Source organism: Microcebus murinus, chromosome 18 (genome assembly GCF_040939455.1).
Source record: "Microcebus murinus isolate Inina chromosome 18, M.murinus_Inina_mat1.0, whole genome shotgun sequence".
In the NCBI taxonomy this organism is placed as follows: Eukaryota; Metazoa; Chordata; class Mammalia; order Primates; family Cheirogaleidae; genus Microcebus; species Microcebus murinus.
In genome coordinates this window covers 12799888-12825002 of record NC_134121.1, presented here as the reverse complement: position 1 = coordinate 12825002, position 25115 = coordinate 12799888, and the positions used below count along the sequence as shown (strand labels likewise).

General features: G+C 44.5%; 2 protein-coding genes across 3 annotated transcripts; one reads left to right on the top strand and one right to left on the bottom strand.

The window, feature by feature from the left end:
• Positions 1-537: 537 nt before the first annotated feature.
• CNTROB (centrobin, centriole duplication and spindle assembly protein) lies at positions 538-22440 on the bottom strand. Of its 2 annotated transcripts, none has more exons than XM_012775747.3 (19): positions 21282-22440; positions 20392-20476; positions 20057-20138; positions 19244-19400; positions 18217-18333; positions 17877-17993; positions 17429-17527; positions 14578-14814; positions 14141-14287; positions 7099-7232; positions 6395-6520; positions 6012-6174; positions 4505-4763; positions 3472-3632; positions 2821-2884; positions 2475-2645; positions 2215-2347; positions 1358-1430; positions 538-1121 (listed from the first exon to the last, which is right to left on the bottom strand). In XM_012775747.3, the coding sequence occupies exons 1-19, from the start codon at positions 21552-21554 to the stop codon at positions 996-998; spliced, it is 2724 nt and encodes a 907-aa protein (XP_012631201.1). In that variant the 5' UTR covers positions 21555-22440; the 3' UTR covers positions 538-995. The 2 variants fall into 2 exon arrangements, with proteins under 2 accessions (XP_012631201.1, XP_075850268.1); XM_075994153.1 differs by having other exon boundaries at positions 20388-20476; positions 21282-21410.
• A 113-nt stretch (positions 22441-22553) lies between these two features.
• TRAPPC1 (trafficking protein particle complex subunit 1) lies at positions 22554-24290 on the top strand. The gene is made up of 5 exons (XM_012775766.2): positions 22554-22688; positions 22799-22897; positions 23043-23113; positions 23479-23617; positions 23909-24290. The coding sequence occupies exons 2-5, from the start codon at positions 22799-22801 to the stop codon at positions 24035-24037; spliced, it is 438 nt and encodes a 145-aa protein (XP_012631220.1). The 5' UTR covers positions 22554-22688; the 3' UTR covers positions 24038-24290.
• Positions 24291-25115: the final 825 nt, after the last annotated feature.

Sequence of the window (25115 nt, the reverse complement as noted above, 5' to 3'; positions counted from 1 at the left end):
ACCTTCAACTCCTGGGCTCAAGTGATCTTTCCTGCCTCAGCCTCTTGAGTAGCTGGGACTACAGGCATGCGCCACCATGCCTGGCTAATTTTTCTATTTTTTGGCGAGACGAGGTCTCACTCTTGCTCAGGCTGATCTATCTTTTTTTTCATTATTAAGTATTTATTTTTTAAATTCCAAAGTATTACAGGGGTAGAAACGTTTTTGGTTACATGTATCACTTTTGTAATGCTTGAGTCAGGGTTAAAAGTGTGCCTGTCACTCAGATAGTGTTCACTGTACCCGTTAGGTCAGGCTGGTCTTAAACTGCTAGCCTCAAGTGATCCTCTCGCCTCAGCCTCCCAAAATTAGGATTACAGGTGTGAGCCACCATGCCTGGCCTAGTCTTTTACACATGTTTTAAAGCCAAAGGAGTGAAGATTGCACCTGCTGTTCCACCTGCTGGCTGGAACAGAATCTGCCAATTTGAATCCTACTAATGCAACCTGAAAGAATGATTTTCTCTTAAAAGAGAAAATCTCTCCCCAACAACCAAATTTCACCCAAACTTTTTACACAATAACTTACTCCTTTATTAAAAGTTTGTTATTTTCTGATTATTAAAGTAATACATACTTGTTTTAGAAAATTTGGAAAACACAGAAATGTATAAAAAAGAAAATAAGAATCATCTATAATTCCACGACCAACCGGAGTTAATCACTCTGTAGGTTTTACTCTTCAAACACTGAACCTCAGCTCACTCACACTTCTAAATCTAGTCATAGACCTTCTTTCAAAGCATTCATGTCTTTTCCCACAGGAAATAACATATAAACATATAATACATAAAAACATACTCAAACAGTATGAGGTTTCTTTACAAAGCAGTTTCCTATAAAACCTCCATTTTCCATATTCCCAGGAGTCAGAAATACAAACTATTGATCATTTATTAAAATAATAACAACAATAAGAAGAAAAAGGGAACAAAGAGGAGGAGAAGGGCAAGGGGCTCATCGCCAGACTCCCCCCCGGCTCCTCATGTTACTAGGGGCAGGGTGCCCACTTTTCTTCCGGGTGGGAGGTTTTTCAGTCTTAGGGGCTGTAGCAAGGCGGCGAGGGACAGCCTGGGAGGGAATCTGGGAGTTAAGGGAAAAGAGAGAAAAAAGTCAGTGTCATATAATCTCAATCCCCCAGCCCAGGAGGAAAGCCATAGTGCACACAGCCAGTCACCACAGGGGAGAGATCATGCTAGAATAGGAACCAGAGCTGGAGGGGCCAAGCAATGGAGAGAGCCAGCAGGGAGTGTGTAGAGGTGAAGGAACTAGTCAATGAGAACCCTTTTCTCCCCAGTCCCCACCCCACTGTCCCTCACCTCTTTCCGGGGGATCTCACCCAAGCGGGAGTCTGTGTTCCTTCTGGGGACATTATCCCCTTGGCCATCGGTTCTGCCACATAAATCAAGGGTATGAGGATGGAGAAGCTACCCTCCCTCTAATTTACCCAACACTGGATTGAAGAACTACTCTCCAATTTGTCTCTTAAGAATGAGAACAAACAAATAGATCTGGGGTTTAAACAGGGGAAGATATTAGTAGAATCAAATACAAGCTATACTATATAGTAAAAATTCTAGGATTCTGAGTTTTGAGCTACAAGGTAAAGAGAGAAAAATCTATGGTAGAAGGACATGGGGAAGAGAATTTTTTTTTTTTAAAAGATGGAGTCTCTAGAATAGAGTGGTATCATCATAGCTCATGGCAGCCTCAAACTCCCGGGCCCAGGTGATCCTCCTGCCTCAGCCTCCCAAGTAGATGGGAATACAGGTGTGAGCCACCATGCCCAGCTAATTTTTAACATTTTCTGTAGAGACAGTGTTTTGCTATGTTGCCCAGGCTGGTCTTGAACTCCTGGCCCCAAGCAATCCTCTTGTGTCAGCCTCCCAGAGTGCTAGGACCACAGGTGTGAGCCCTGAGCCTGGCCTGAGATTTTTTTTTTTTTTTTACAAGTAAAGAAAAAAGCGGTAGAAAGGAAGAGACAAAAGAAAGGTGGGGAGCAGTGAGAGAAGGAGATTTGTTGACCCACATCTCATTCTTCACTTCCCTCCTCAGAAAATGCCCAAAGAGTCTACTCAGTGTACAATATACACTCTCTATTGTTCTCTGCCTGATCTATTTCCCATAATCCAGAGTGTATCCTCCAAATCCTTCCTCATCCCTCCCAGGCTCGTACCCGCTGTGTTCCAGCCTCTTCAGGTAGAGCAGCAGATCCTCGGCAGGCAGGGCCTCCCAGCCTCGAGCCTGATAGAGTCGTAACAGCTGCGACACCTCCATCAGCTGCCTGGAGGATGCGAGCCCGTCTCCACCTGAGAGACGTATCAGTCATGGTCATCCTTCCTTGAGGGCCCCCTTCCTCAGCCCTCAGCCCCTTTCCCTCAGAATTCGGAAGGGCCTTGAGTTCCAGATACTCGCTCCACACCATGACCTGCTTACCTCTCTCTGGGGAGCCACTGCTGGGACCACTGCCTTGTAAATGGGATGAGGGAAGCTCATGGACCCGGAAAAGACTAGACGCCATAGCTAAGGGAACTTTAGTTTTATGGACAGGAGGTGGAAGACGTGGCACTTGAGGGCCTTCCTCCCAAGATGGGACAGTCAGAGGACCTAGCAAAATGAAAGCAATCCAAGAATCAGGAAATAAGGCAAAGAGCCAAGAAGTGCTACCACTAGCATTTATCAGGCTTTATCACCTTTGCCAGCTCCTGAAAATTTATCCTAGATAACCAACTCTCATCTTTTCCAGGCCCCAGCCCCAACCTTCTCCAGAGTTGGAACTCACCAGACTTTGGGGGCAGCAGGTCAACAGACAGGTTCTCATTGTTCTGAGGTACTGTCTCCAGCAGCTGGGGGAGACAAAAGAATAAGATTCCCTAGAGGACTGATAAAGAAGGAGACCTAAGTATCTGAAGGAAACAAAGTGAAGTAAGAGCTAGGGCTGGTCACCTAAGTTCTAGAAGGGAATTATGAAATAGGAATGACAGACTGAGAAAGGAAGAAGCTGAGACAAATATTAGTCCTAAAAAGAAAATGAAGGGCCAGGAGTGGTGGCTCATGCCTGTAATCCAGCAATTTGGGAAGCTGAGGCAGGAGGATTGCTTGAGGCCAGGAGTTCAAGACCAGCCTGAGCAACACAGCGAGACCCCGTCTCTACAAGAAATAAAAAAAATTAGCCAGGCATGGTGAAGTGTGTCTATAGTCCTAGCTACTTGGAAGGCTGAGGCGGGAGGATCACTTGAGCCCAGGAGTTCGAGGCTGCAGTGAGCTATGATTGTGCCACTGCACTGCAACTTGGGTGACAGAACAAGACTCTGTCTCTAAAAAAAATAATAATAAAAAGGGAATGGATTCCTAGAGTGGAAAGAGGAAATAAGAAAGAGGAAATAAGGAAGGGAAGAAAAAAATAAGATAGTCTAGGTAGAGTCACTCTTACCTGGTGCAAAAAATTCTTGAGGCCATCCAGCTGAGAAGTAGGCGGTAGCCCTTGCTTTAGGAAGCCCTCCCGGTCAGATCCAGGATCTTCCTCAGGGAATGGCCGTTCTGCCCTGTGATCGGGATGGAAGGCTCCAAGTGCAGAGGAGAAGGCCCCAGCAGCTATGAAGTAAAACAGGTGTGTGGGTGTATGTGTGTTGGAGATGGACAGGGAAGGGTTGAAGGTGACTGGGAGATGGCACAGCTGAATTCTAAGACAGAAATGTACACTGAAGAAGAAAGCTGTGGCACTCAAACTCTAATAAAAACCACCATAAACTCCTTAAAGAAAAGAAATGATTAACAGGTTCTGGCCTCTTTATCAGAACAAGCCCCCATTCTTTTATTACTACATAATTTAAAATTTTTAAATTGTAACACAATTTATCCTTTGTACTTAATTTGACCCATGTAGTCCTATTTGTACCATACAGAACACCACCACCCACCCAAGTCACAGCTGACATTTTAAGCCAGGGGTGGACACCACACCCAAAGTCAGCCAATCCAATGGATGGTTACCAACCCCTCAGATGGCCTCTTTTAAGTGGACCTAAAACATCAATGTCTCTATAAATATCTGGAGTCTTAGCTAGAGTCTTAGCTAGAGTCAGGGGCAAACCCATGTGCAAGACAAAGTGAAGAAGAGCAAGAACCTTTCATGAGGAGAATGCTGGTCTAGCAAGAGAAGGAGCAGATGTGCAGGAAGGTAGCATCAAGAGACTATTCAGGCCCGGAGAGAAGGAACAGCGGCCTCAGTTCTTGACAGCACTCCTGTTCCCAAATCCGGTTCTCATTGAGTCCAGTGACATCATATTTCCATGAGATCTCACTCCCTTTATTTGAACCAACGTGAGCAGATTTCTGCTCCTTGCAACCTATGATCACTAAGACATCTGGGAAACTTAATGCTCAAGTCCCAGACAGAAAAGAAGGTATAAAAGGGGACAGATTTTTGCATGTAAGGGGAACCCGTGACCTCTGTTTCCAGTTACCTGTGGATGGAGGGAGATCTGGTTTGGGCTCCAGGGGCTGGAAGGAATGCTGGCTCTGGAAAGGGGGGCCGAGCAGGAGGCTAAGATCTGAGGAGGAGCTGCAGAGAACAGGAGGCTCTCCAGGCAGCTCGTCCCTTGCTTCCCGGCCCTGCTGTAATACAGGCTTCAGGGCCACAGCCACAGGAGGCATAGTCCAGACCCTCCTCTCCCTCTTCTCTGGCTCCTGAGGTCCAGGGCTGGAGGGGCCAGCAGGAGGAATCTAACCAAGAGAAAGGAAGAAAGAAGCATCGAAGTCCAATGGGTTTAAAGAGACAAGACATGGTACAGATACTTTAATAAGATTACAAATTATTAGCACTTCCTTAAAAGGAGATTTGGTAACACTATCAAATTTTAAACTGCTTAATTTTTATTTTACAATTCTATTTCTCGAAATTTTATTGATACCCTTACACAAAGACCTATATTAATGATATTTACTACAGCACTGTTTGTAGATGCAAAATATAGGAAACAACTATTATATCCATCAATAAACACTTCGTTGAATAAAAGGTTATACAGCAGCATATAGAAGGCAACCATTTGGTATATGGCACAGGGAGGAAGGATAGAAGGGGAGACATTTAAGACACCAGTACTTGTTGCTTCTGGGGAAAGAAACTGGAAGACTGAGGTACAGGGATAGGATGAAGATTACTTTTTACTGCAAACCTTTTTGAACAGTTTGGATTTTTATACCATGTGCATATTATTACTTATTCCCAAAAATATTACAGCTAATAATTCATAATTAAAGTAAGGAAGTAGGAGATGCCAACATAAGTAAGGTTAGGGGGAGGCCAGGCATGGTGGCTCACGCCTGTAATCCTAGCACTCTGGGAGGCCGAGGCGGGCGGATTGCTCAAGGTCAGGAGTTCAAAACCAGCCTGAGTAAGAAGAGCGAGACCTAGTCTCTACTATAAATAGAAAGAAATTAATTGGCCAACTAATATATAGAGAAAAATTAGCTGGGCATGGTGGTGCATGCCTGTAGTCCCAGCTACTCGGGAGGCTGAGGCAGGATTGCTTGAGCCCAGGAGTTTGAGGTTGCTGTGAGCTAGGCTGACACCACGGCACTCACTCTATCCTGGGCAACAAAGTGAAACTGTCTCAAAAAAGAAAAAAAAAGGTTAGGGGGAGACTCAACTCTTAGGTAGGACTCAGCAACAATTTTGGCCCTTTCCCTTATAATTAATTCAGCTATCATTCTACAAAACTAGTACCACATATTAATCATCACCTCTCAGGGACTGGGAGAACAGTTATACTCAATGGATGGGGCCAGTCTGAGTGAGCTATGGCCATGGAAAAACAATGTATTTTTGTGAGATGGTTATTCTTTAGGAAAGTCCATCGATTTTTTCCCCCAATGCAGGGCGTAGGAACTGAACTTAGGACTTCCCTCGGGAGGGAGCTAGACTTCCAAAGAAACTCTGAAAAGCTCAGCTCAAGGGGCAATGCCTACTGGAGGGTTAGGAGTCGGGAGAGTGGCACTAAGCAGTTGGTTTGCCTCGTCCCAGTGGGCCTGCAGCATGGCTTGGAGTCGCTCTACCAGCTCCACCCGCTGTTCCTCTAGCTGTTGGTTCCCACTCTGCAGTTCTCGCACTCGTGCTTGTTCCCGGGCCAGTCTGAAGAAAAGAGGGGAGAGGTAAGTCGGGGCTTGTAAGGAAGCAGAGACATGAAGGATAGGAAGAACCAGAATGTTATGTCAGACATCTGAAATCGTGAGAAGAGCTAGGGCCAGTTTAGAAGAGGACAGATCTACCAAGGGAGTAGCTCTTTACCATTCCCAGTTTGGGCTGTACCCATGAGCTGAGGCCTAAAACGGATACTCCAGGGACCAGTTACCTAAGCTCATATTCCTGAGCCACCTGCTGCTGCCGTTCCTCTCGTTCTGCCATTTCCACCTTGAACTGAGCCAACTGACTGGCCAGTTCCTGCTGGTGCTGTCCAGTCAGGTCCTGCAGCTGCTTCCTAAGAGCACACAGGTGAGAAAAGAGGACTGAAACTGGAGACAGAAGAAATAACCACATGAGAAAAAGACAACATGGGTGTATGTGAGAGTGAACCAGATAGTCACAGTTAGCCAGCCTGGCCATGGCACAGGAAAGAGAAAAGAACAAAGCTGGGTCTTAGGTTGGGTTCCCCAGAAGCAGAGACTGAGATGAGGATTCATGGGAGGTTTATTTAAGAAGCATTTCCATAAAATATTGATGGGGGTGAGGAGAAGTGAGACTGGGCTGGGAATGAGGCTTAATCCCATAGAGCAGCTGTGGAGATAGTACAGGTCACCTCAGCACTGTCCTAGGGAGCTAGGCAATTTATAGTCTTGTACCCATTAGTTTTTGGTTAAGTGCTTCTCTATGGGATGAAAATTCCCAGCCATTTCTGGCTCTGTGAGCACCTGAAGGCAGCCTTCCCAAGAGAAACTTAGGTCCTTTTGAAAGTACTCTGGGAGCCAGCATGTTGGAAAATGGTAAAAATACCCAAGACGTCATAGGCAGGGCATTGATACCTGCTGGGGAGAAGCAGCATCCAGTGAGTCCCAGTACCTGTGATGTTCCCTCAGGGAGGCTGCTTGCCGTAGGCTGCTCTCCTGAGCCTGCGCCAGCCGCTCGGTCACCCGCTGTTCCAACTGCACAGCCAGCTCTGACTCCATCTGGATCCGCTGGCTTTCATACCGGGCCTGGGAGTGGAGGAAGGTGGGGTAATGGTCAGCTCAATTCTATTTTTGGGCTTCGAAAAGGATGGAGGATATATTGTAGACAAAATCCAGTACCAACCTTCCCCCTCAGATGGGATGAAGAATAAGAATTTTGCTGCATGAAATGAAAGTTCCTTTTTCTTATTAAATCATGAGGTGATCACACCTTATATGTACACCAAAGTGAAAGTGACTTTGGGCAAAAGACATATAGTTTTTAACCAAAAGAAATGTTAGATGGAGCAATCAAATCCATTATGTGTGTCTGAGATAACATATATAGTCCCCCACATACAGTACCTGAAACCCAGCAGGCATTTAATAAATGCCAATTAGTGTCCCTTCCTCCTTAAGCAGTCAATCTATAACTGCTGTCTCCATTTTCTCACTTTACATTCCTTCTTCAACTCACTAAAATGTCATCTCTATGTATAGTACTTCACTGCAAAGAACTTAATTTCTAAATCCAATAATGGCTTTTTCTCAGTCTTTACCGCATATGATCTCACTGCAATACCTGACACCCCAGGTCAATACTTCCTACTAAAATCATTTTCCCCTTACTTCCCGTGATACCACCAACCCCTCATTCTCATTCTATTGACTCTGTCTCAGCTCACTGCTCTTCCTCCAACTGCCCATAAAGGTTGAATTGAGTTCTGTCCTTAGTCCTCTTTTCTACTGTTTACTAACATTTTCAGATCACTGATGATTTTACATGTGTATCCTAAACTTTTGGCATTTAGGCAGGGCTTTTTGCTACCATTTATACCATAACACTAAATCTCTCTCTTTAGCCTAGACCTTTATCCAAGCTTTAATTCCATAAACCCAGTAAAACTCTTCAAATGGTTCCATTTTCTAAAGAATAAATTTCTGGCTGTTCAAATGGCTTACAAGACACTTCAGGATCACCCACCATCCATCCACCTCATCATTCCCAACATAGACTCCAATCATACTAAACTCCTTACAGTTATCTGAATTCTTTTTTTTTTTTGAGACAGAGTCTCACTTTGTTGCCCAGGCTAGAGTGAGTGCCATGGCGTCAGCCTAGCTCACAGCAACCTCAAACTCCTGGGCTCAAGCAATCCTCCTGCCTCAGCCTCCCAAGTAGCTGGGACTACAGGCATGTGCCACCATGCCTGGCTAATTTTTTCTATATATATATTAGTTGGCAAATTAATTTCTTTGTACTCATAGTAGAGACGGGGTCTCGCTCTTGCTCAGGCTGGTTTCGAACTCCTGACCTCGAGCAATCCGCCCGCCTCGGTCTCCCAGAGTGCTAGGATTACAGGCGTGAGCCACCTCGCCCGGCCAGTTATCTGAATTCTTTTAATGAAAAAATTTAAAATGTACTCCCTTTGAGCCAGCAATTCCACTTTTAGGAATCGACCCTACAGAAATACTCATAGGGGTGCCAAAGATTTATATACAATGATGTTCACTGCAGCACTATTTTTAATAGAGAAAAATTGGTATTGATGTAAATTTCCCACCAAAATGAATATGCTTAAGTATACCATGATTTATCCATTCAATGCAATATTATATCATCCTTAAAATAATGGATATATTTGCATGTATTGATATGGAAAGATGTCTATGATATATTGCAAGGTTTAAAAAAAAAACAACAATTTGCAGCAAACACATAGCATGTTCACTTTTTTTTTTAAGAGACCAACCCGTATGCTCATTCATGAAAAGGTTAGGGAAGGATGCACAAGTAGTGTGCTAAGAGAAGGCAACCAACATTTTTTACTTCTGTATTATTTGAACTTGCTTTACAGATTACTTTTATATTTAAAAAATATTTTTAAAAGGTCTCTGGAAAGTATACCTCAACTTTTCCATGTAGAATTAGTGGCTTCTTTCTTTGTTGTTGATATTTAACTCTGATAAATAACTTTGATAACATAAATATGCCTGTTATAATTGCTAAAGTAACCTCTAAAAAAAAAAACAGAAACTGAGTTAATGACTTTACAACTAGTTGAGGGAAAAAGTGGAATGAGAAAAACCAACCAATCTAAATGATGACAAGAGAGGAAAAGAAAATAAACACTGAATAGGCAAGACAAAATTGGATATAAAAAATATATACATCCAAATATGAATAAATAAATTAAATGTGAATCAATTTAACATTCCAGTTAAAAGAAAATATATGAAGGGTGAAAGTAAAAAGGTTGGAAAATTTTTTTGTCAGGTAAACTCTATTTAAAAAAAAAGAAAAAGGCTGCTATAGCTCTATTAATACCTGGTAAAAACAGACTCTAAGGTGAAAAGGGTAAATGTGTGTGTGTATATATATATGTGTGTATATATACACATTTAATATACATATGGAGAGAAAGCAAGAACATGAGAGCATGTACCAAAAACAACTCAAGAAGAAATTAAGAATCAGTAGTCAAATACAAATATTCAAGAAGCACACATTAATTCCAACACTATAAACTATTCCAAGTATAAGAAAAAAGAAAGTAGATTTTCATGTTTCAAGGACTAGCAAATGAAGTTACTGAGATTATCTCTCTGGCTAGAAAAACTTGAACTAACTAACTAACTAACTAAATAAATATATATATATTTTTTCTCCTTAAAAGCATCAAAAAAGTAACAAAACAGAACAAAACAATAAAGAATTACTAGGCCAAAGTAAAGGAAAAATGAAACTCTAGCTAGACAGGTTAGCAAGCGTGGTGGCTAGTCACTTTTGCCCTGAGGACATCTGCTTACCCTCAAAATTAAAACCTTTGTTTTAACTGTCTTTCAAAGGCAAAAATGAATAGAAATCATAGCCGAAAGCCCATATAGGTTGGGGAATCTAACAGGAGATCCTCCCCACAATAAATTGAGACTCCAATAAGCATCACACCCAGGGTGAAGGTGAATCAGAAGTGGAACAGCCCACATAAAATTAAAGCTCAGCTTGACTCATCCAGGATTCATCCAGGAATCCAAACCCTTGAAAATTCAGTTTAAATTTGTCCAGGGCTTGTAGTGTCTTTCAGGGCCTGGTAGACGCAAATGCAAATCTTCCGTGGAGCAAAGCATTTTCATTGTAGGCCTCAAATTATTCCTATAATTTTTCAAATACAATATCCAGTATGCAATCAAAAATAACCAAGACTTAAGAAACCTAGGCTCCATGGGAGCCAGCAAAAACAAGAGACAACAGAAAAGGATCCTCAAATATTTCAGATATTGAAATTATCATCCATCGACAATAAATTATATTTATTATGTTTTAAGTAATAAAAGACAAACTTGAAAATATCAGAGAACAAGAAACTGAAAACCTAGATTTGAAAATAAAAATAGTACTTTGAGAAATAAAAAATAAATAAATAAGATTAAAAACTCAGTGAATGGATTTAACAGTAAGTTAGGTAAAGTTAAACAAAGTTAACTGGAAGATAAATAAATTATCCAGAGTGAGCAGGAAAACACAACAAAATGGAAAATACGAAATATCAAGGGTGAGCAACACACATACAGGGAGAAGGTCTAATATACATTTAATCAGTTTTTAGAAAAAGGTGATGGAGAAAATGAAGCAGAGGCAATATGTAGAAATGACAGAGAATTTTCCAGAACTGATAAAAGACACTACTGATTCATGAAGCCTAAAGAATCCCCAAAAAGATTATTTTCTAAAAATCCACACCAGATTAAAAAAAAAATCCATACCAGATACACCCAAGTAAAACTGATAAAAACTACAAAGAGAAAACTTTAGAAGCAAGAGTAGTCAACTTAGAACTGACTTCTTGACAGGCAATAAGGGAAGCCAGAATGATATTAGTATTTAGGTTGAAACAACTGCTAACCTAGAATTCTACACTTACGAACTTCTTTAAAAATGAATGTGGGCCAGGCACAGGGGGTCACACTTGTAATCCTGGCACTTAGTTAGGCTGAGGCGGGAGAATGGCTTGAGGTCAGGAGTTCGAGACCACCCTAAGCAAGAGCAAGACCCCACCACTACAAAAAATTAAAAAATTAGCTGGGAGTGGTGGTGTGTACCTGTATTTATTTGGGAGGCTGAGGAGGAGGAACACTTGAGCCCAGAAGTTTCAGGTTGCAGTGAGCTATGATGATGTCACTGCACTCTAGCCCAGAGTGTGAGACTCTGTCTCAAAAAAAAAAAAAACCCAAGAAACAAAAAATGAATGAGAAATAAAGACACTTTGAACTAAAATAAGAGATTTTGCCACCAAGAAAAGGATCCCAGACAGGTATGAGTTCAAAGAAGGAAAGATGAGCAAAGAAATTTGTACATTAGTGGATATCTCAAAATGAATATCGATTTTATAATGTCTTAGAGAGTTTTTTTTATTTAAGAAAATAAAATTTAAAAACTTATGTAAGTGTGATGTCAAAAAAAAATGGTGGAGTAGGAAACTCCATAGGTAAGACCTTCCATCAAAATAACCCTCAAGCTGGAAAAAAAATACCAGAATCAACTATTTCAAAACCCTGGCTCAACAATGAACAGACAAAAAATCCTTGCCCTTGTAGACCTTGCAGAAAATAAAGAAGATTTTAAAAGTATACTATGGGCCAGGTGCAGTGGCTCACACCTGTAATCCTAGCACTCTGGGAGGCCAAGGTGGGTGGATCATTTGAGCTCAGGAGTTCGAGACCAGCCTGAGCAAGAGCGAGACCCCGACTCTACCAAAAGTAGAAAGAAGTTAATTGGACAGCTAAAAATATACAGAAAAAAATTAGCCGGGCATGGTGGCGCATGCCTGTAGTCCCAGCTACTTGGGAGGCTGAAGCAGAAGGATTGCTGGAGCTCAGGAGTTAGAGGTTGCTGTGAGTTAGGCTGATGCCATGGCACTCTAGCCCGGGCAACAAAGTGAGATTCTGTCTCAAAATAAAAAGTACACTATGTAGTATACTAGGCAGTGATAAATGCTAAGGAGAAAAGTTAAGCAGGGAAAAGAGAACAGAGATTGTCAGAGGGTTGCAGATTTTATGCAGTGTGGCCAGAGAAGACCTCACTAAGATGACATCTAAATAAAGATTAGCTCTCCTTACTCTCAATTGCTGTGTTCATTGTATGACTTCAAAAATGTGTGTACTAAATATAGTGAGACCCCATTCCTACAAAAAATTAAAAAATTAGCTAGGCATGGTGGGATGTGCCTATAGTCCCAGCTACTTGGGAGGCTGAGGCTAGAAGACTGCTTGAGCCCAGGAGTTCAAGGCTATAGTGAGCTATATGACAGTGCCACTGCACTCCAGCCTGGGTGACAGAGCAAGACCCCCTGTCTCAAAAAAAAGGAAAAAATGAAAAAAAAAGTATGTATACATAATAGACAAACGCCCCTTCTAGCTGGTGAGCTCCTTGTTGGCCAGAACTTTGCTCAGCTCCTAACACAGAGCTCACATGAGGAGGGCTTATCAGATTTATTGAACTGAAATGAGAAAATAATGTTATGGGTATGCTCCGCCCCCCCCCACACACACATCTAGAACCAGTTCACAGTCACAGTAGCCTAAAATTGCTACTGAATTGTTTACTAATGTCTTTACCCTTGACCTGCCATGATAAATTAATTCCTCCATGGTCAGTCTTCCAATTCAATGACCTAGATAGAAAGTAAAAGGAGTGTGTTTTCTCACTAACCCAGAAATTAGGTAACTCCTTAAGTCAACCATTTATGAAATGCACAGTCTCTCAGACTGGCTTGCTCTCAGAAACTCACCAATTTGCCCTTAATACATATTTTATACATAAAAACAGAAGCCCATAAAGGTCAAAATTCTAGCCAGAAGTAGAACTGAGCATCCTGACTCCCAATCCAGTGTTCTTTTCTCTTCAATGCTGTGTTTCCACCATAGGATGGAACACAGCTCTCTCTCACTCTTTCCTCTATTCCAGGGATCAGCAAACTACAAACCTGATGTTGCACATCAGATCTACTTCTTTCAATTCAGTCTCCCACTGCCCGTCTGTATAATAAATAAAGTTTTATTGGAACACACCCATGCCCATTTGTTTATGTACTGTCTACAGCTACTTTTGTGGTATAACAGCAGAGTTGAATAGTTGCAACTGAGAACATACGACCTATAAAGCCAAAAATATTTACTGTCTGGCCTTTTACAGAAAAAGTTTGCTAACTCCTGCTCTCTTCCATGGCAAGGGTCTGACTAGTTAGAATTTAAAATTCAATATTCTAGCTAGCTAGAATGGAAAGTGTTTTCCAAGTCTAATTATATCTGACAAACAATTTTTGAGTACTATTCTGTGCCAGGTCATGTGTTGTTATGGAAATTTTATTGAACTAAGCAAATAAAACAATCAATGCCCTCCTGAGTCCCTGATCTACTCAGAAGGATGAACGTAAGTTATTCAAATAATGAGAATTACAAAGTAGACTGTTATGATTCTAATGAATCAGGTCTCTGGTAAAAACTCACACAGCCAGTCTACTAAATGTGGTGTCATCTCTTTTAGAATAGCATAAGGCATCTTTAATAGCTTTAAGTCTATTTACTCCTAAAAGTAACACTAGGTCAGTCTGACACATGGTGGGAAACTGTCACTCAGTAAGAAATGGCTATAAGTTTAAGACAAAAAGCTACCCATTCTACACAGAAACTGTTGATGGAATAAACCCCAAATACCTGAAATAGGAGTGTCTGCCATGACTTCTGAGAAGTCACTGCCTCAGATATACTTCTTTTTTTATTATTTTTTTTATTTTAGCATATTATGGGGGTACATGTAGGTTACATATATTGCCCATGCTCGCCTCCCCCCCCCCCCCCGAGTAAGAGCTTCAAGCATGTTCATCCCCCTAATGTTGCACATCAGATCTACTTCTTTCAACCAGAAAAAAAACCTCAAGAACCCTCTGCCTCCTGACCTGCACCAAGCTCATTTCCAGCTGCAGGGTGTCTCTCTCTCTCCGAGCTGTATCCACCTCTCCTTCCAACCGCCGCAACTCGGACTGCACCAATGCCAACTGCTGCTGGGCCTCCCGGGCCATCTGAGCCTCCCTCTGGCTGTTCCCCTAAGAAAGGGAAATCAAATTTAAGTACATACCTCATTTCCTATCTCCTGGTTACCTCCATTCCCCAATTCATCCTCCCATAGCCTAAAAACCTAAGCTTTCTCTCTATCTCCTCCCAGGTGTTCTACTTCCCCATCCCTGTTTAAACTCACTCTTTGGACTACCATGTGTTTGATGCTCCCAGCCCTTCCTGTTGGCCCTATACTCTCAACCTTGACATCCCATCCCATTCAATTACTTTGTCCTTTATCTGATCTCCATTCCCCAACTCTTCCAACTGCCACTTTTACCTTCTCCCTTTCCAATTGAGCCTGGCTCTCCTCCTGAAGTGCCTGGTAGTGTTCTTTAAGCTGGTGCTCTTGTTGGGCCCAGGTCTGCCGTTCTTCTTCTAGGGAAGCCTGAAGAGTCTCCAACTGATGATGCTCACTGAGTTGCGCAGCCCGAGCCGCATCCCGTTCTTCCTGCAGGGCATGGCACCGCCGCTGTTCTACCTCCAAGCTCAGGGTCAGAGCTTGCCTTTCTTCTTCCTACAGCCCCAGAAGAAAACCAAGATCCTTAGTAGGGCCTCAAAAGACCAGAAATCTGTTCCCTGACCCCTATACAATATGCCAATATGCCAATTATGTCCATTAAAAATACAATAGTTGAAGGCTGGGTGTGCAGTGGCTTATGCCTGTAATCCTAGCAATTTGGGGGGTGGAGGTGAGAGGATTGCTTGAGGTCAGGAGTTCAAGTGGTCTTGAACCAACCTGAGCAAGAGTGAGACCCCATCTCTTCAAAAAATACAAAAAATTAGCTGGGCATGGTGGTATACACCTGTAGTCCCAGCTGAGGCTGAGGCATGAGGATGGCTTGAGCCCAGCAGTTTGAGGTTGCAGTGAGCTATTATGATGCCACTGTACCCTAACCTGGGCAATAAAGCAAGACCCTCTCTCATAAAAACAAACAAAAAACCAAAAATAATCAATAGTTGACAAGCTCATAGGATTATATAAGAGCTCGTGTTCCAGAGTTAGGTAGACCTAGGTTCAAACCTCAGTTTCAATGCCAGTTCTATCATTTACTGTGTGCTCTTAGGCACACATCATTATTGGTAAAATAGAGATAATAACAGAGTCTACCTTGTGAGCATTAAAGTAAAAAGCATATGTAGGCCGGGCGCGGTGGCTCACGCTTGTAATCCTAGCACTCTGGGAGGCCGAGGCAGGCGGATTGCTCAAGGTCAGGAGTTCAAAACCAGCCTGAGCGAGACCCTGTCTCTACTATAAAAAAAATAGAAAGAAATTAATTGGCCAACTAATATATATATATATATAAAATTAGCCGGGCATGGTGGCTCGTGCCTGTAGTCCCAGCTACTCGGGAGGCTGAGGCACAAGGATTGCTTGAGCCCAGGAGTTTGAGGTTGCTGTGAGCTAGGCTGACGCCACGGCACTCACTCTAGCCTGGGCAACAAAGCGAGACTCTGTCTCAAAAAAAAAAAAAGCATATGTAAAGCATTTATCTATCATAGTATCTGGCACATAGTAAGCCCTCAATACACATATAGCTAACACCATCATCAAAACATACCACAAGGCCAGGCGCAGTGGCTCAAGCCTGTAATCCTAGCACTCTGGGAGGCCGAGGCGGGCGGATTGCTCGAGGTTAGGAGTTCGAAACCAGCCTGAGCAAGAGCAAGACCCTGTCTCTATTATAAATAGAAAGAAATTAATTGGCCAACTAATATACATAGAAAAAATTAGTCGGGCCTGGTGGCGCATGCCTGTAGTCCCAGCTACTGGGGAGGCTGAGGCAGTAGGATCGCTTGAGCCCAGGAGTTGGAGGTTGCTGTGAGCTAGGCTGACGCCACGGCACTCACTCTAGCCTGGGCAACAAAGCGAGACTCTGTCTCAAAAAAAAAAAAAAAAAAAAAAAAAAACATTCCACAAAAGCTAAAAAATCCAGCCTACAATCATGAACTAGCCAAGCAGCAACCATCAAAGCACTGGCACATATAGCTGGTTAAGACTGTAAGTACCAGCAAGCATGCGTCATGCATGCAACAAGTTCCAAACCTGGCTACTAACTCATATGGATAATCATCTTATCATTTCAGCTCTAAGAAACTTGAGTGAGTCTCATCTCAACATTTTTGGCTGTGCCCTAGATCAGAGTTCCCAAACCAGACTGAACAAAATCACTTAGGAAATTTCTGAAAATATTTGGGTTGCCCAGCCCTACCACATATCTAACTGAATCAAAACCTCTGGGAATTGGCCAGGCGCGGTGGCTCATGCCTGTAATCCTAGTAGTCTGGGAGACTGAGGCAGGAGGATCACTCAAGGTCAGGAGTTTGAGACCAGCCTGACCAAGAGTGAGACCCCATCTCTACCAAAAATAGAAAAAAATAGCTGAGCATGGTGGCACATGCCTCTAGTCCCAGCTACTCAGGAGGCTGAGGCAGAAGGATTGCTTGAGCCCAGGAGATTGAGGTTGCCATGAGCTAGGCTGACGCCACCGCACTCTAGTCCGGGCAACAGAGTGAGACTCTGTCTCAAAAACAAAAAATCTCTGGGAATGGGTCCCAGAAATCTATATTCTAAAATAATTCTCCAGATGATTCTAATGTTCTGATGAGGATACACTCCGAAGAGTCTTTCAAACTCGCTTAGGCCGGGTGCAGTGGCTCATGCCTATAATCCTAGCACTCTGGGAGGCTGAGGCGGGCGGATCACTTAAGGTCAGGAGTTCGAGACCAGCCTGAGCAAGATTGGGATCCTGTCTCTACTAAAAATAAAAAGAAATTAGTTGGCCAACTAAAAATATATAATAATAATACAAAAAAAAATTTAAAACAAACTCAGTGGTAGAACCTTTTTTTGCAGAATATCTAACAGAACTAGCGTTCTAAGGCAGTGGTCTCCAACCTTTTTGGCACCAGGGACTGGTTTCAAGGAAGACAATTTTTCCATGGATGGGGGCGGGGTGGTGGAGCGCCATGGCCCAGGGGTTGGGGACCACAGTTCTAAGTAACACGCTTTGAGAAACACTGCTTTGGTGCAACTCAAATTGTAAACTCCCACAATCTACCAAAAGCCTATAGCTCACTAGAGGTAATTAACAATCTCTAGTGGGATTAACCCAGTCTGATCTTCTCACCAGTGTCTCTCTTTCCCGTTGCTGCAGTCTGGCACTTTCCTGCTCATGATTCAGGGCCTCCATGGCCTCAGAAAGGCTCTGTTCCAGGCGGGTTACTGTCTTTCAGGGAGAGAGGAACATAGGACAGAGGAACTGAGAGAAATTTCTGTACACTATACTTTAAAAAGCATTAACAATGTAAACTTGAAAATTCAGAGTTAACTAAATGACTTGGGTGCCAAAGAAAAGACTACACGGTGTGGGGAAAACTGGGAATACATTGATTATGCAAGTTTAACAGCAGAAACAGTGAAGGGAGAGGAAAGAAGGAACAAGAAGAGTTGTCAGGACAGCTACTGTAAGTTCAACGTCAATTTATTGGGAACTCAAATTCCAGAACTATTTCTACCCCTTTTCATCTAGAGATCTGTGACTTAGATTCTAATGCCACATGATCCAGGTTGCCTACCTCCTGTTGCTTGCTTCTGGTGAGTTCTGCTGCCTGGCGTTCCTCTTGAAGTCCCCGAAGTACCTCTGTCCGCTCAGCCTCATGCCGGTTCCAACCCTCCACCACTCGGGCCAGGGTCTTCAGTAAGGGAAGTAAGATGGAATTCCAAAATAACTTTTTTGCCCCCTTTCTACCCACAGGGGCAACATCAATAGCCACACTCTTCAAATAGTCAGTAAACCAAACCCATCCCTTACCCAAGCTCTTGGCATGCACAATGAAACACTGGTTGGCCTCTCTGTTATTTACTATTCCTTAATACTCTCCATGGAGACCCACCCTCATTTTGCTACCCTGGCACCTTGTCCAGTTGCTCAATCATGATATCTTTCTTGCGGTCAGCAGCCACAGCCACTGCTAATTGTTGCTGTAGTTCTAGCACTCGGGTCTGCAGGCTCTGAATATGGCGCTCACAATGCTAGGAAAAAGGGTGAGAAGTCTGGTTGATGCCCATCTTTAGTCTGACCATAGTACCAAACTTTCTAGCTCCTCTAGGGGAAATATAGAGACAAGAAGCCTGGGTCCCAAGAACAGAATAGGTTTAGAGAGGGAGAATCAGGAATTCTAGAGCAGGAAACTTGAGGCCTGAGATCTTCAACAACTCCCTTCTCATGAAATAGGTGCTTAGATTCTAGGCTTTTCCCTTTCCTGGCTCTCCTGGAAAAAATTCCCATAAATCTTCTGGCAGAGGTGCAGCAGCCCACACTGCAAAATGTGCAAAGTTACTTCTATTTTAAGAAGCTCATTGGACACAATGATTAAACATAGCAAGGATAAAGGGAAAGCCTTTCATTCATGCTGAAACAGTTTAAATAGAGGAATAGAGGGTTCCAAAAATGACAATTAATGATTTTGACTTTTCCTCTGCCTTGTTCATTTCTCTGTCCACTGCAAACATTAAGGCTAAGGCTCACAGAAATAAAGCTCATTATTTCACCAAAAGCTATAAAGTATTTACACAAGCTAGCAAAGTTTGTGTTCATTCAACAAACACTTATGGAGTATTTCTATGTGTTAGGTATGTCTGGACCTTAGTTAGGGAGCCACCGCTGAATAAGATACTGACCCTCATGAAGTTTAGATTTTAGAGGGGAAAAACGAACAAGAAATATCAGAGTGATAAGCTACATGAAGGAAATAATAGAATGATCTGACTGACCACTTGAAGGGGAGGTGGTGCCATATTAGACAGAATACTCAAAGGTCTCCCTGGAGAAATATTTAAGCAGAATCCCAACTTTCAGGCTCTTAATCGTTAGCCTTTTTCAACACTCAAGTCCCCTATTTTTAATCGTTAGTGCTTTCAAAAGGAAGCCTTTGTATCTCACCTTGCGGCGGGTATGCTCTGAATCCAGTGCATCTTTCAGCCCCTGAAAATCTGGGGGATTGAGTGGGGGCCCTGGCCGAAGGCTGGTGTAGCGGGGAAACAATTCCTCCAGGGCTTGGGCTGAGCTAGATGGAGATAAGTCTTGCAGGGGCCGAGTGCTGAGCAAATCAGATAGAGAATGTTAAGGCTGGGAAAGATTTTGGGATCCACTAGTCCAACTGTGATATTTTACAAATGAAGAAACTGAGCCCCAGAGACGGTAAGAGACTTGCCCAAAGTCATAAAGCAAGATAGTGATAAATAACACATAGGTCTGGGATTCACTTAAAGGTCTTAGGGGCCTAGGTGACATAGCAAGACCCCATCTCTACAAAAAACAAAGAAAATTAGCCAGGTGTGACAGCATGTGCCTATAGTCCTATCTACTTGGAGGTTGAGGCACGAAGGTAGCTTAAGCCCAGGAGTTTGAGGCTACAATGAGCTGTGATCACACCACTACACTCCAGCCTGGGTGACAGAGTGAGGTCTTATCTCTAAAATTAAAAAATATAAAATAATAATCTTTAAAAAGTCTCAGCAGAAACAAGCTAACTCCTCCAGGGTATGAAGGACTGGAGGTTGAGAGAAAATCAGGTACTAGGCAGCAGATGCCCATGTTCCTGAAGGAGTAAAGGGGGTAGAGAAGATAGGAGAGAAAGGATGAAAACTGAAAGCTAAATAACAAGCCTCTTGGGTCCTTAAGAGGTACAAAAGCAATAAAGAGAGAGCTAAGGAATAGAACACTTGGATTTCCAAGAAAGCTAGGAGAACTCACTTAAGCAAGGTGGCAGTGCTATCACTGTCAAAGGAGTCTTCTTCTCGTCTCTCTGAGCCAGCACCTGCAGTGAGGGGATCTCCTGCAGGAAGCCAGAGGGAACCCACCACCAGAGTCAGGTAAGGACAGGAACAAGGACCACTTGAAGAAGAGAAGGGAGGACCTTCCTTTCTGATTCCCCATCCCACCATCTCTCTCCCAAAGGACAGGAACCTTTTCTCCTGAACTCTCTTGTCTCAGAGGTCTAGGTTTTTTTGCCTGCTTCCTCTGTCTACCTTCTCCTACCCCTTTAATCTAGGTTCTCCTATATAGCTCTAGGGAAGGGGTTTACTCACGATAGGCTGTATCACGTGAGGTTTGGAGCATTGTCTGGAGTTGACCTCGAACACTTTCCATCTCAAAGATGTGCTTAGAACCATCCTAGAAAAAAGCCACATGGAAATCAAATGCCATCTGCATAATCTACATGCTACCTACTGCCAGGGAAGAATTTTTTACTTCAGCATTTGGGAAAGCAAGAAAAACAAAATAGATCCAATACAGGCTGTCTTAACCTTGAGTTAGAAACTCAAATATCTATAGGAGCCAAAAAGGTAGCAGAAATGAATAAATTGGGCAGGCATAAGAAAAGAATGGTGGGGATTCTTGCCAACTAAAAAACAAATGCCTGTCTAAAGACTGTATAGCCTATAAGTTTTTAAACTGGAAGATCAAACTAGTCTGCAAATTGATTATGGCACCTTTTCTATCCAATGATCTTCTCTGTAACTTGTACAATTGACTAAACTATGTTTGAATGATCTACATGACAAATTTTGAACCATACTATCAAATAGGCTTTGAGTTGGAATGATTTTAGCATATTCTGCTGCTATCCTAAGTCTCTAGCTCTTGGGATCAAGAAACCCACTCCCAGTGCCCAGGTGCCAGTCCCACCCAGAACACTAACCTACCCCACAGGTTTGCTCCATCTACTCAGAGCAGAGATTTCTCACAAAAAACACTAGAAGTTTCACAATTCTCCAAATTATGGTGTCCCAGGTCACTCTCCCTTATAAACATTTGCTCTCAGGAATAAGCACTATGTAGTTAAAAGGAATTTGAAATCCAACCATAGGAGTCCAATTTTGAAAAAGCTTTTTGCTTTTTTTGTTTTTTACCACCCCCTAAACCCAAGACTCTGGTGTCCAGTATACTAGAGGTCCCCAAGTCACACCTCCCTTACCTTTTTCTTCAGGTTGTTCTCCAATCCAACTGACAAGCTGTGACTCAGCTCTTGGGCCAAGCTATCTAACACCTCATGAGGAGGTGGGGAGGTGGAGGGTAAATACAGCTGGGCTCGGGCTGTGGCCTCTGCCTGCCGGCTGAGGCGCAAAGATGCATAGAGCTGGGAGGTCACCTCAGAGGATGCTTGGTTCAGCCCAGGGACTTCTGAGGAATCACTCAGGAGATCCTCCGCTCGGAGAGGTGAACTGGGGCCAGTAGCTGATGTCGCCATGAGTACAAGGAAGAAACAACTGAAGACAGCAGAAAGCTGGGAGGTTCTGCTTTAGGAAAGTCCAGGGGGGAAAGTTCACGGAAAAGGGAGATTTGGGAGAGGGGAGGAAGATTGCACGCCAAGGATCCTTGGTGAATATATGTATGGAGGCTTTCTGGTTAGAGGAAAGGTTTCCACTGGTTCCAGAGGCCATGGGAGAGGGCAAAAGCATTCCTTTCCCTAGCTCCTGAAGGGAACGTTGTTAAAAGAGCCACACAGAGTGGGTGTGGACAGACCTACTTTGGGACAACAGCACCCCTGCACTTTCTCTTCCCAACTAGGAGTGCTGGAAGTGGCAGAGCAACTTCAACACAGGCTATTCCTGGTCAACTAAGCTCTTAAGTTCTCACACCCAGAACTTGCAAACTGAAACGAACCTAAATCCAGTGGGGGACCAATTTCTCTCCCGCTGCCTTACTTGTCCCTCAGCTGGCTCCAGTCTCAAAAGATGCAGGAACTTCACGCCCCGCACGCCCCTCTACTTCACCCGTTCCACCCAGGGTCAACTCCCTTGAACATCCCCTCCGACCCCTCCTGGCAAGAAAGCCATAGCAGAGCTCCCTGGAATCCCTCCCTCCCACCCCAAAAGAAACCTTGTAAATCCTCAGTCAAGCCCTCAGACGTTCCTAAAAAGCACGTCGCCCTCAAGCCTAACCAGAGATCTTCTACCCCGACCACCCCGTCCCAACTACTCTTCACACTTCCAGTCCTTGGTCCCCAATTTGCCAAGGCGGGAACAAGAGACTACCCCCGTCCCCTGAGCCCAGGTTCGGAAAGACCCAGACACCCCCTCTCGCGCGGTCCTCTACACTCAAAACCGTTGGCAGCCTCCCGCCCACCGCCCCGCCTCTCTCGCCTCGATGACGTCACCCACCCGCGATACCACACTGGCAGCAGCTCCTACTTTTGGATCCCGCGACCCTGGGCGCGCGTGCGCGGCTCCAGCCGCCGGGGATTGGCTGAGGGAGGGAGGCAGAGTCTGACCAGCGGCATTGGGGCGGAGTCAATGCCCCACAGTTGCGGCTTGAAGACCAGGCCGGGCGGAGCTCCGCGGAAACAGGAAGTAGCTCCTGACTGGCACTCGGAGCAGTTCCGGTGAGTCCGGGGGTGGGGTTCCTACCTGGTTGGGGGGATAAGGGACCCAGAACCCGAGTGCACAGAGTAGGGGCGATCACGGAGCGAGACTCACACTCTCTTTCCTGCAGATGACTGTCCACAACCTGTACCTGTTTGACCGGAATGGAGTGTGTCTGCACTACAGCGAATGGCACCGCAAGAAGCAAGCAGGGATCCCCAAAGAGGAGGTGACGAGAGGGCCCGGCGCAGCCTAGGCGACCGACGCATCTCCAAACGCACTTAGTCCCAGCCAACCCCTTCTCTCCAAACCCCGGCTCGTTCCCCACCCCGTCGCCCTCCACAAAAGAGCTAACTATGCCCCTTTCCCTCCAGGAGTACAAGCTGATGTACGGGATGCTCTTCTCTATTCGCTCGTTTGTCAGCAAGATGTCCCCGCTAGACATGTACGCGGAGTCAGAGAGGATGTTGGGAGGAGGGCTAGCTTTGGGAATTAGGGGGTGCAGGAAACTTTTTGGAGTGGAAGGGGCATTGGCCCTCAGAGATGGGAGGAGGACTTAGAGAAAGAGGCTGAATCCAAAGCAAGAGTGCTGAAGCTGGCAGGAGCGGCGGTGGGGACGGTCTGAAGGTAGAGGGGTTGAGGGCTGGAGCTAAACTGAGCTGTGAGGATGGGCTGGGCGGTGTCTTTACTCAACCAGGCTCCTACAAACGATTTGTTTAGACGAAGAGGGAGTCAACCTCGAGGGGATCAGAAATATCTCTTTGAGAGAAATTTTGCTCCCATTCTTTAACATCCTCCTCATCTCTGCAGGAAGGACGGCTTCCTGGCCTTCCAAACTAGCCGTTACAAACTCCATTACTACGAGACGCCCACTGGGATCAAGGTTGTTATGAATACTGACTTGGGCGTGGGACCCATCCGAGATGTGCTGCACCACATCTACAGTGCGGTCAGTGCCAGCCCCGGGGACCCTTCCCCCAGAGCTCCTTAACGGCCATGGCCAATTACAGCCTCAAGACTCCCTCAGTTTCCCTGCCCTAATCCTACTATATCTCTATTGAACTCAGAGTTTTCTCAAGGGCTTTTAGGTCCTTAAACATTTCCACCACCAGTTTCTCCTTAGGAGGGCTTGCCTCCCAGCCCTTGTTCCTTGTGCATTCACACACCCTTGAAGTTATACTAGATTTGGGGTTAAAAATGAGTGTCCAAATCCTGGCTCTAACACCCTCCCCCTCCATAGCTGTATGTGGAGCTGGTGGTGAAGAACCCCCTGTGCCCGCTGGGCCAAACTGTGCAAAGTGAGCTCTTCCGCTGCCGACTGGACTCGTATGTCCGCTCTCTGCCCTTCTTCTCTGCCCGGGCTGGCTGAAGCATCCTACCTCACACCTCAAGAGAATTCATGTCTGCCTGGGGTCCTTCCTAATCTCTGCCCCGAGGGACCCCACTATAAGCCCTTACACTGCCCCCCTCCTAGGGCAGCAGCCTGAAGGCCTGTTCTGGTGCCCTCCACATCACCAGAATGAAGCCCACACAAGTCCCTCCACCTCCAAACCAGGCCCTCTGTCCAGTTTTATCCCATACCTGACACTGTGAGAATCACAGAATAAACTTTTGTCACCCTCTGCTGCCTGAGTGTGTGAGTTTGAATGGGCCCTCTTGGTCCTGCCCCACTCATGAAGGCAGGAATAAGGTAGCTGCACACCACTGAAGCCTGAAAAGAGGCTTTGCCAATGGGTTTCTTTCTTTCTTTCTTTCCTCCCTTCCTTCCTTCCTTCCTTCCTTCCTTCCTTCCTTCCTTCCTTCCTTCCTTCCTTCCTTTCTTTCTTCTTTCTCTTTCTCTCTTTTTCTTTCCTTCTTTTCTTTTTCTTTTTCTTTCTTTCTTTCAACAGAGTCTTACTCTGTTGCCCTGGCTAGAGTGCGGTGGCGTCAGCCTAGCTCACAGCAACCTCAATCTCCTGGGCTCAAGTAATCCTTCTGCCTCAGCCTCCTGAGTAGCTGGGACTACAGGCATGCGCCACCATGCCCAGCTAATTTTTTCTATGTTTAGTTGAGACGAGTCTTGCTCTTGCTCAGGCTGGTCTCAAACTCCTGACTTTGAGCGATCATCCCGCCTCAGCCTCCCAGAGTGCCAGGATTACAGGCATAATTCACCATGCCCCCTCCCTTCCTCCCTCCCTCTCTCTCTCTCTCTCTCTTTCTTTCTTTCCTTTCCTTCTCTTTCTTCTTTTTCCTCTTCTTTTCTTTTCTTTCAGACAGAGTCTCACTCTGTCACCTGGGCTGCAGTGCTGTGGCTCCTGGGCTCAAGCAATCCTCCTACCTCAGCCTCCCAAGCCGCTGTGACTACAGGCGCTTGCCACGACGCCCCACTAATTTTTTGTTTCTATTTTTAGTTGGCTGGCTAATTTTTTCTATTTTTAGTAGAGACTGGGTCTCACTCTTGCTCAGAC

What these genes read in the sequence shown, in the direction of transcription:
- TRAPPC1 (XM_012775766.2), top strand. Translation starts at nt 22,799, where the DNA reads ATGACTGTCCACAACCTGTACCTGTTTGACCGGAATGGAGTGTGTCTG. An exon ending in CAGGGATCCCCAAAGAGGAG is followed by an intron (nt 22,898 to 23,042) that starts GTGACGAGAGGG and finishes CTTTCCCTCCAG; the next exon opens with GAGTACAAGCTGATGTACGG. An exon ending in TGCACCACATCTACAGTGCG is followed by an intron (nt 23,618 to 23,908) that starts GTCAGTGCCAGC and finishes CCCCCTCCATAG; the next exon opens with CTGTATGTGGAGCTGGTGGT.
- CNTROB (XM_012775747.3), bottom strand. Translation starts at nt 21,554, where the DNA reads ATGGCGACATCAGCTACTGGCCCCAGTTCACCTCTCCGAGCGGAGGAT. An exon ending in AGCACTGCCACCTTGCTTAA is followed by an intron (nt 19,401 to 20,056) that starts GTGAGTTCTCCT and finishes TGATTTGCTCAG; the next exon opens with CACTCGGCCCCTGCAAGACT. An exon ending in TCAAGAATTTTTTGCACCAG is followed by an intron (nt 2,885 to 3,471) that starts GTAAGAGTGACT and finishes TGTCTCCCCCAG; the next exon opens with CTGCTGGAGACAGTACCTCA.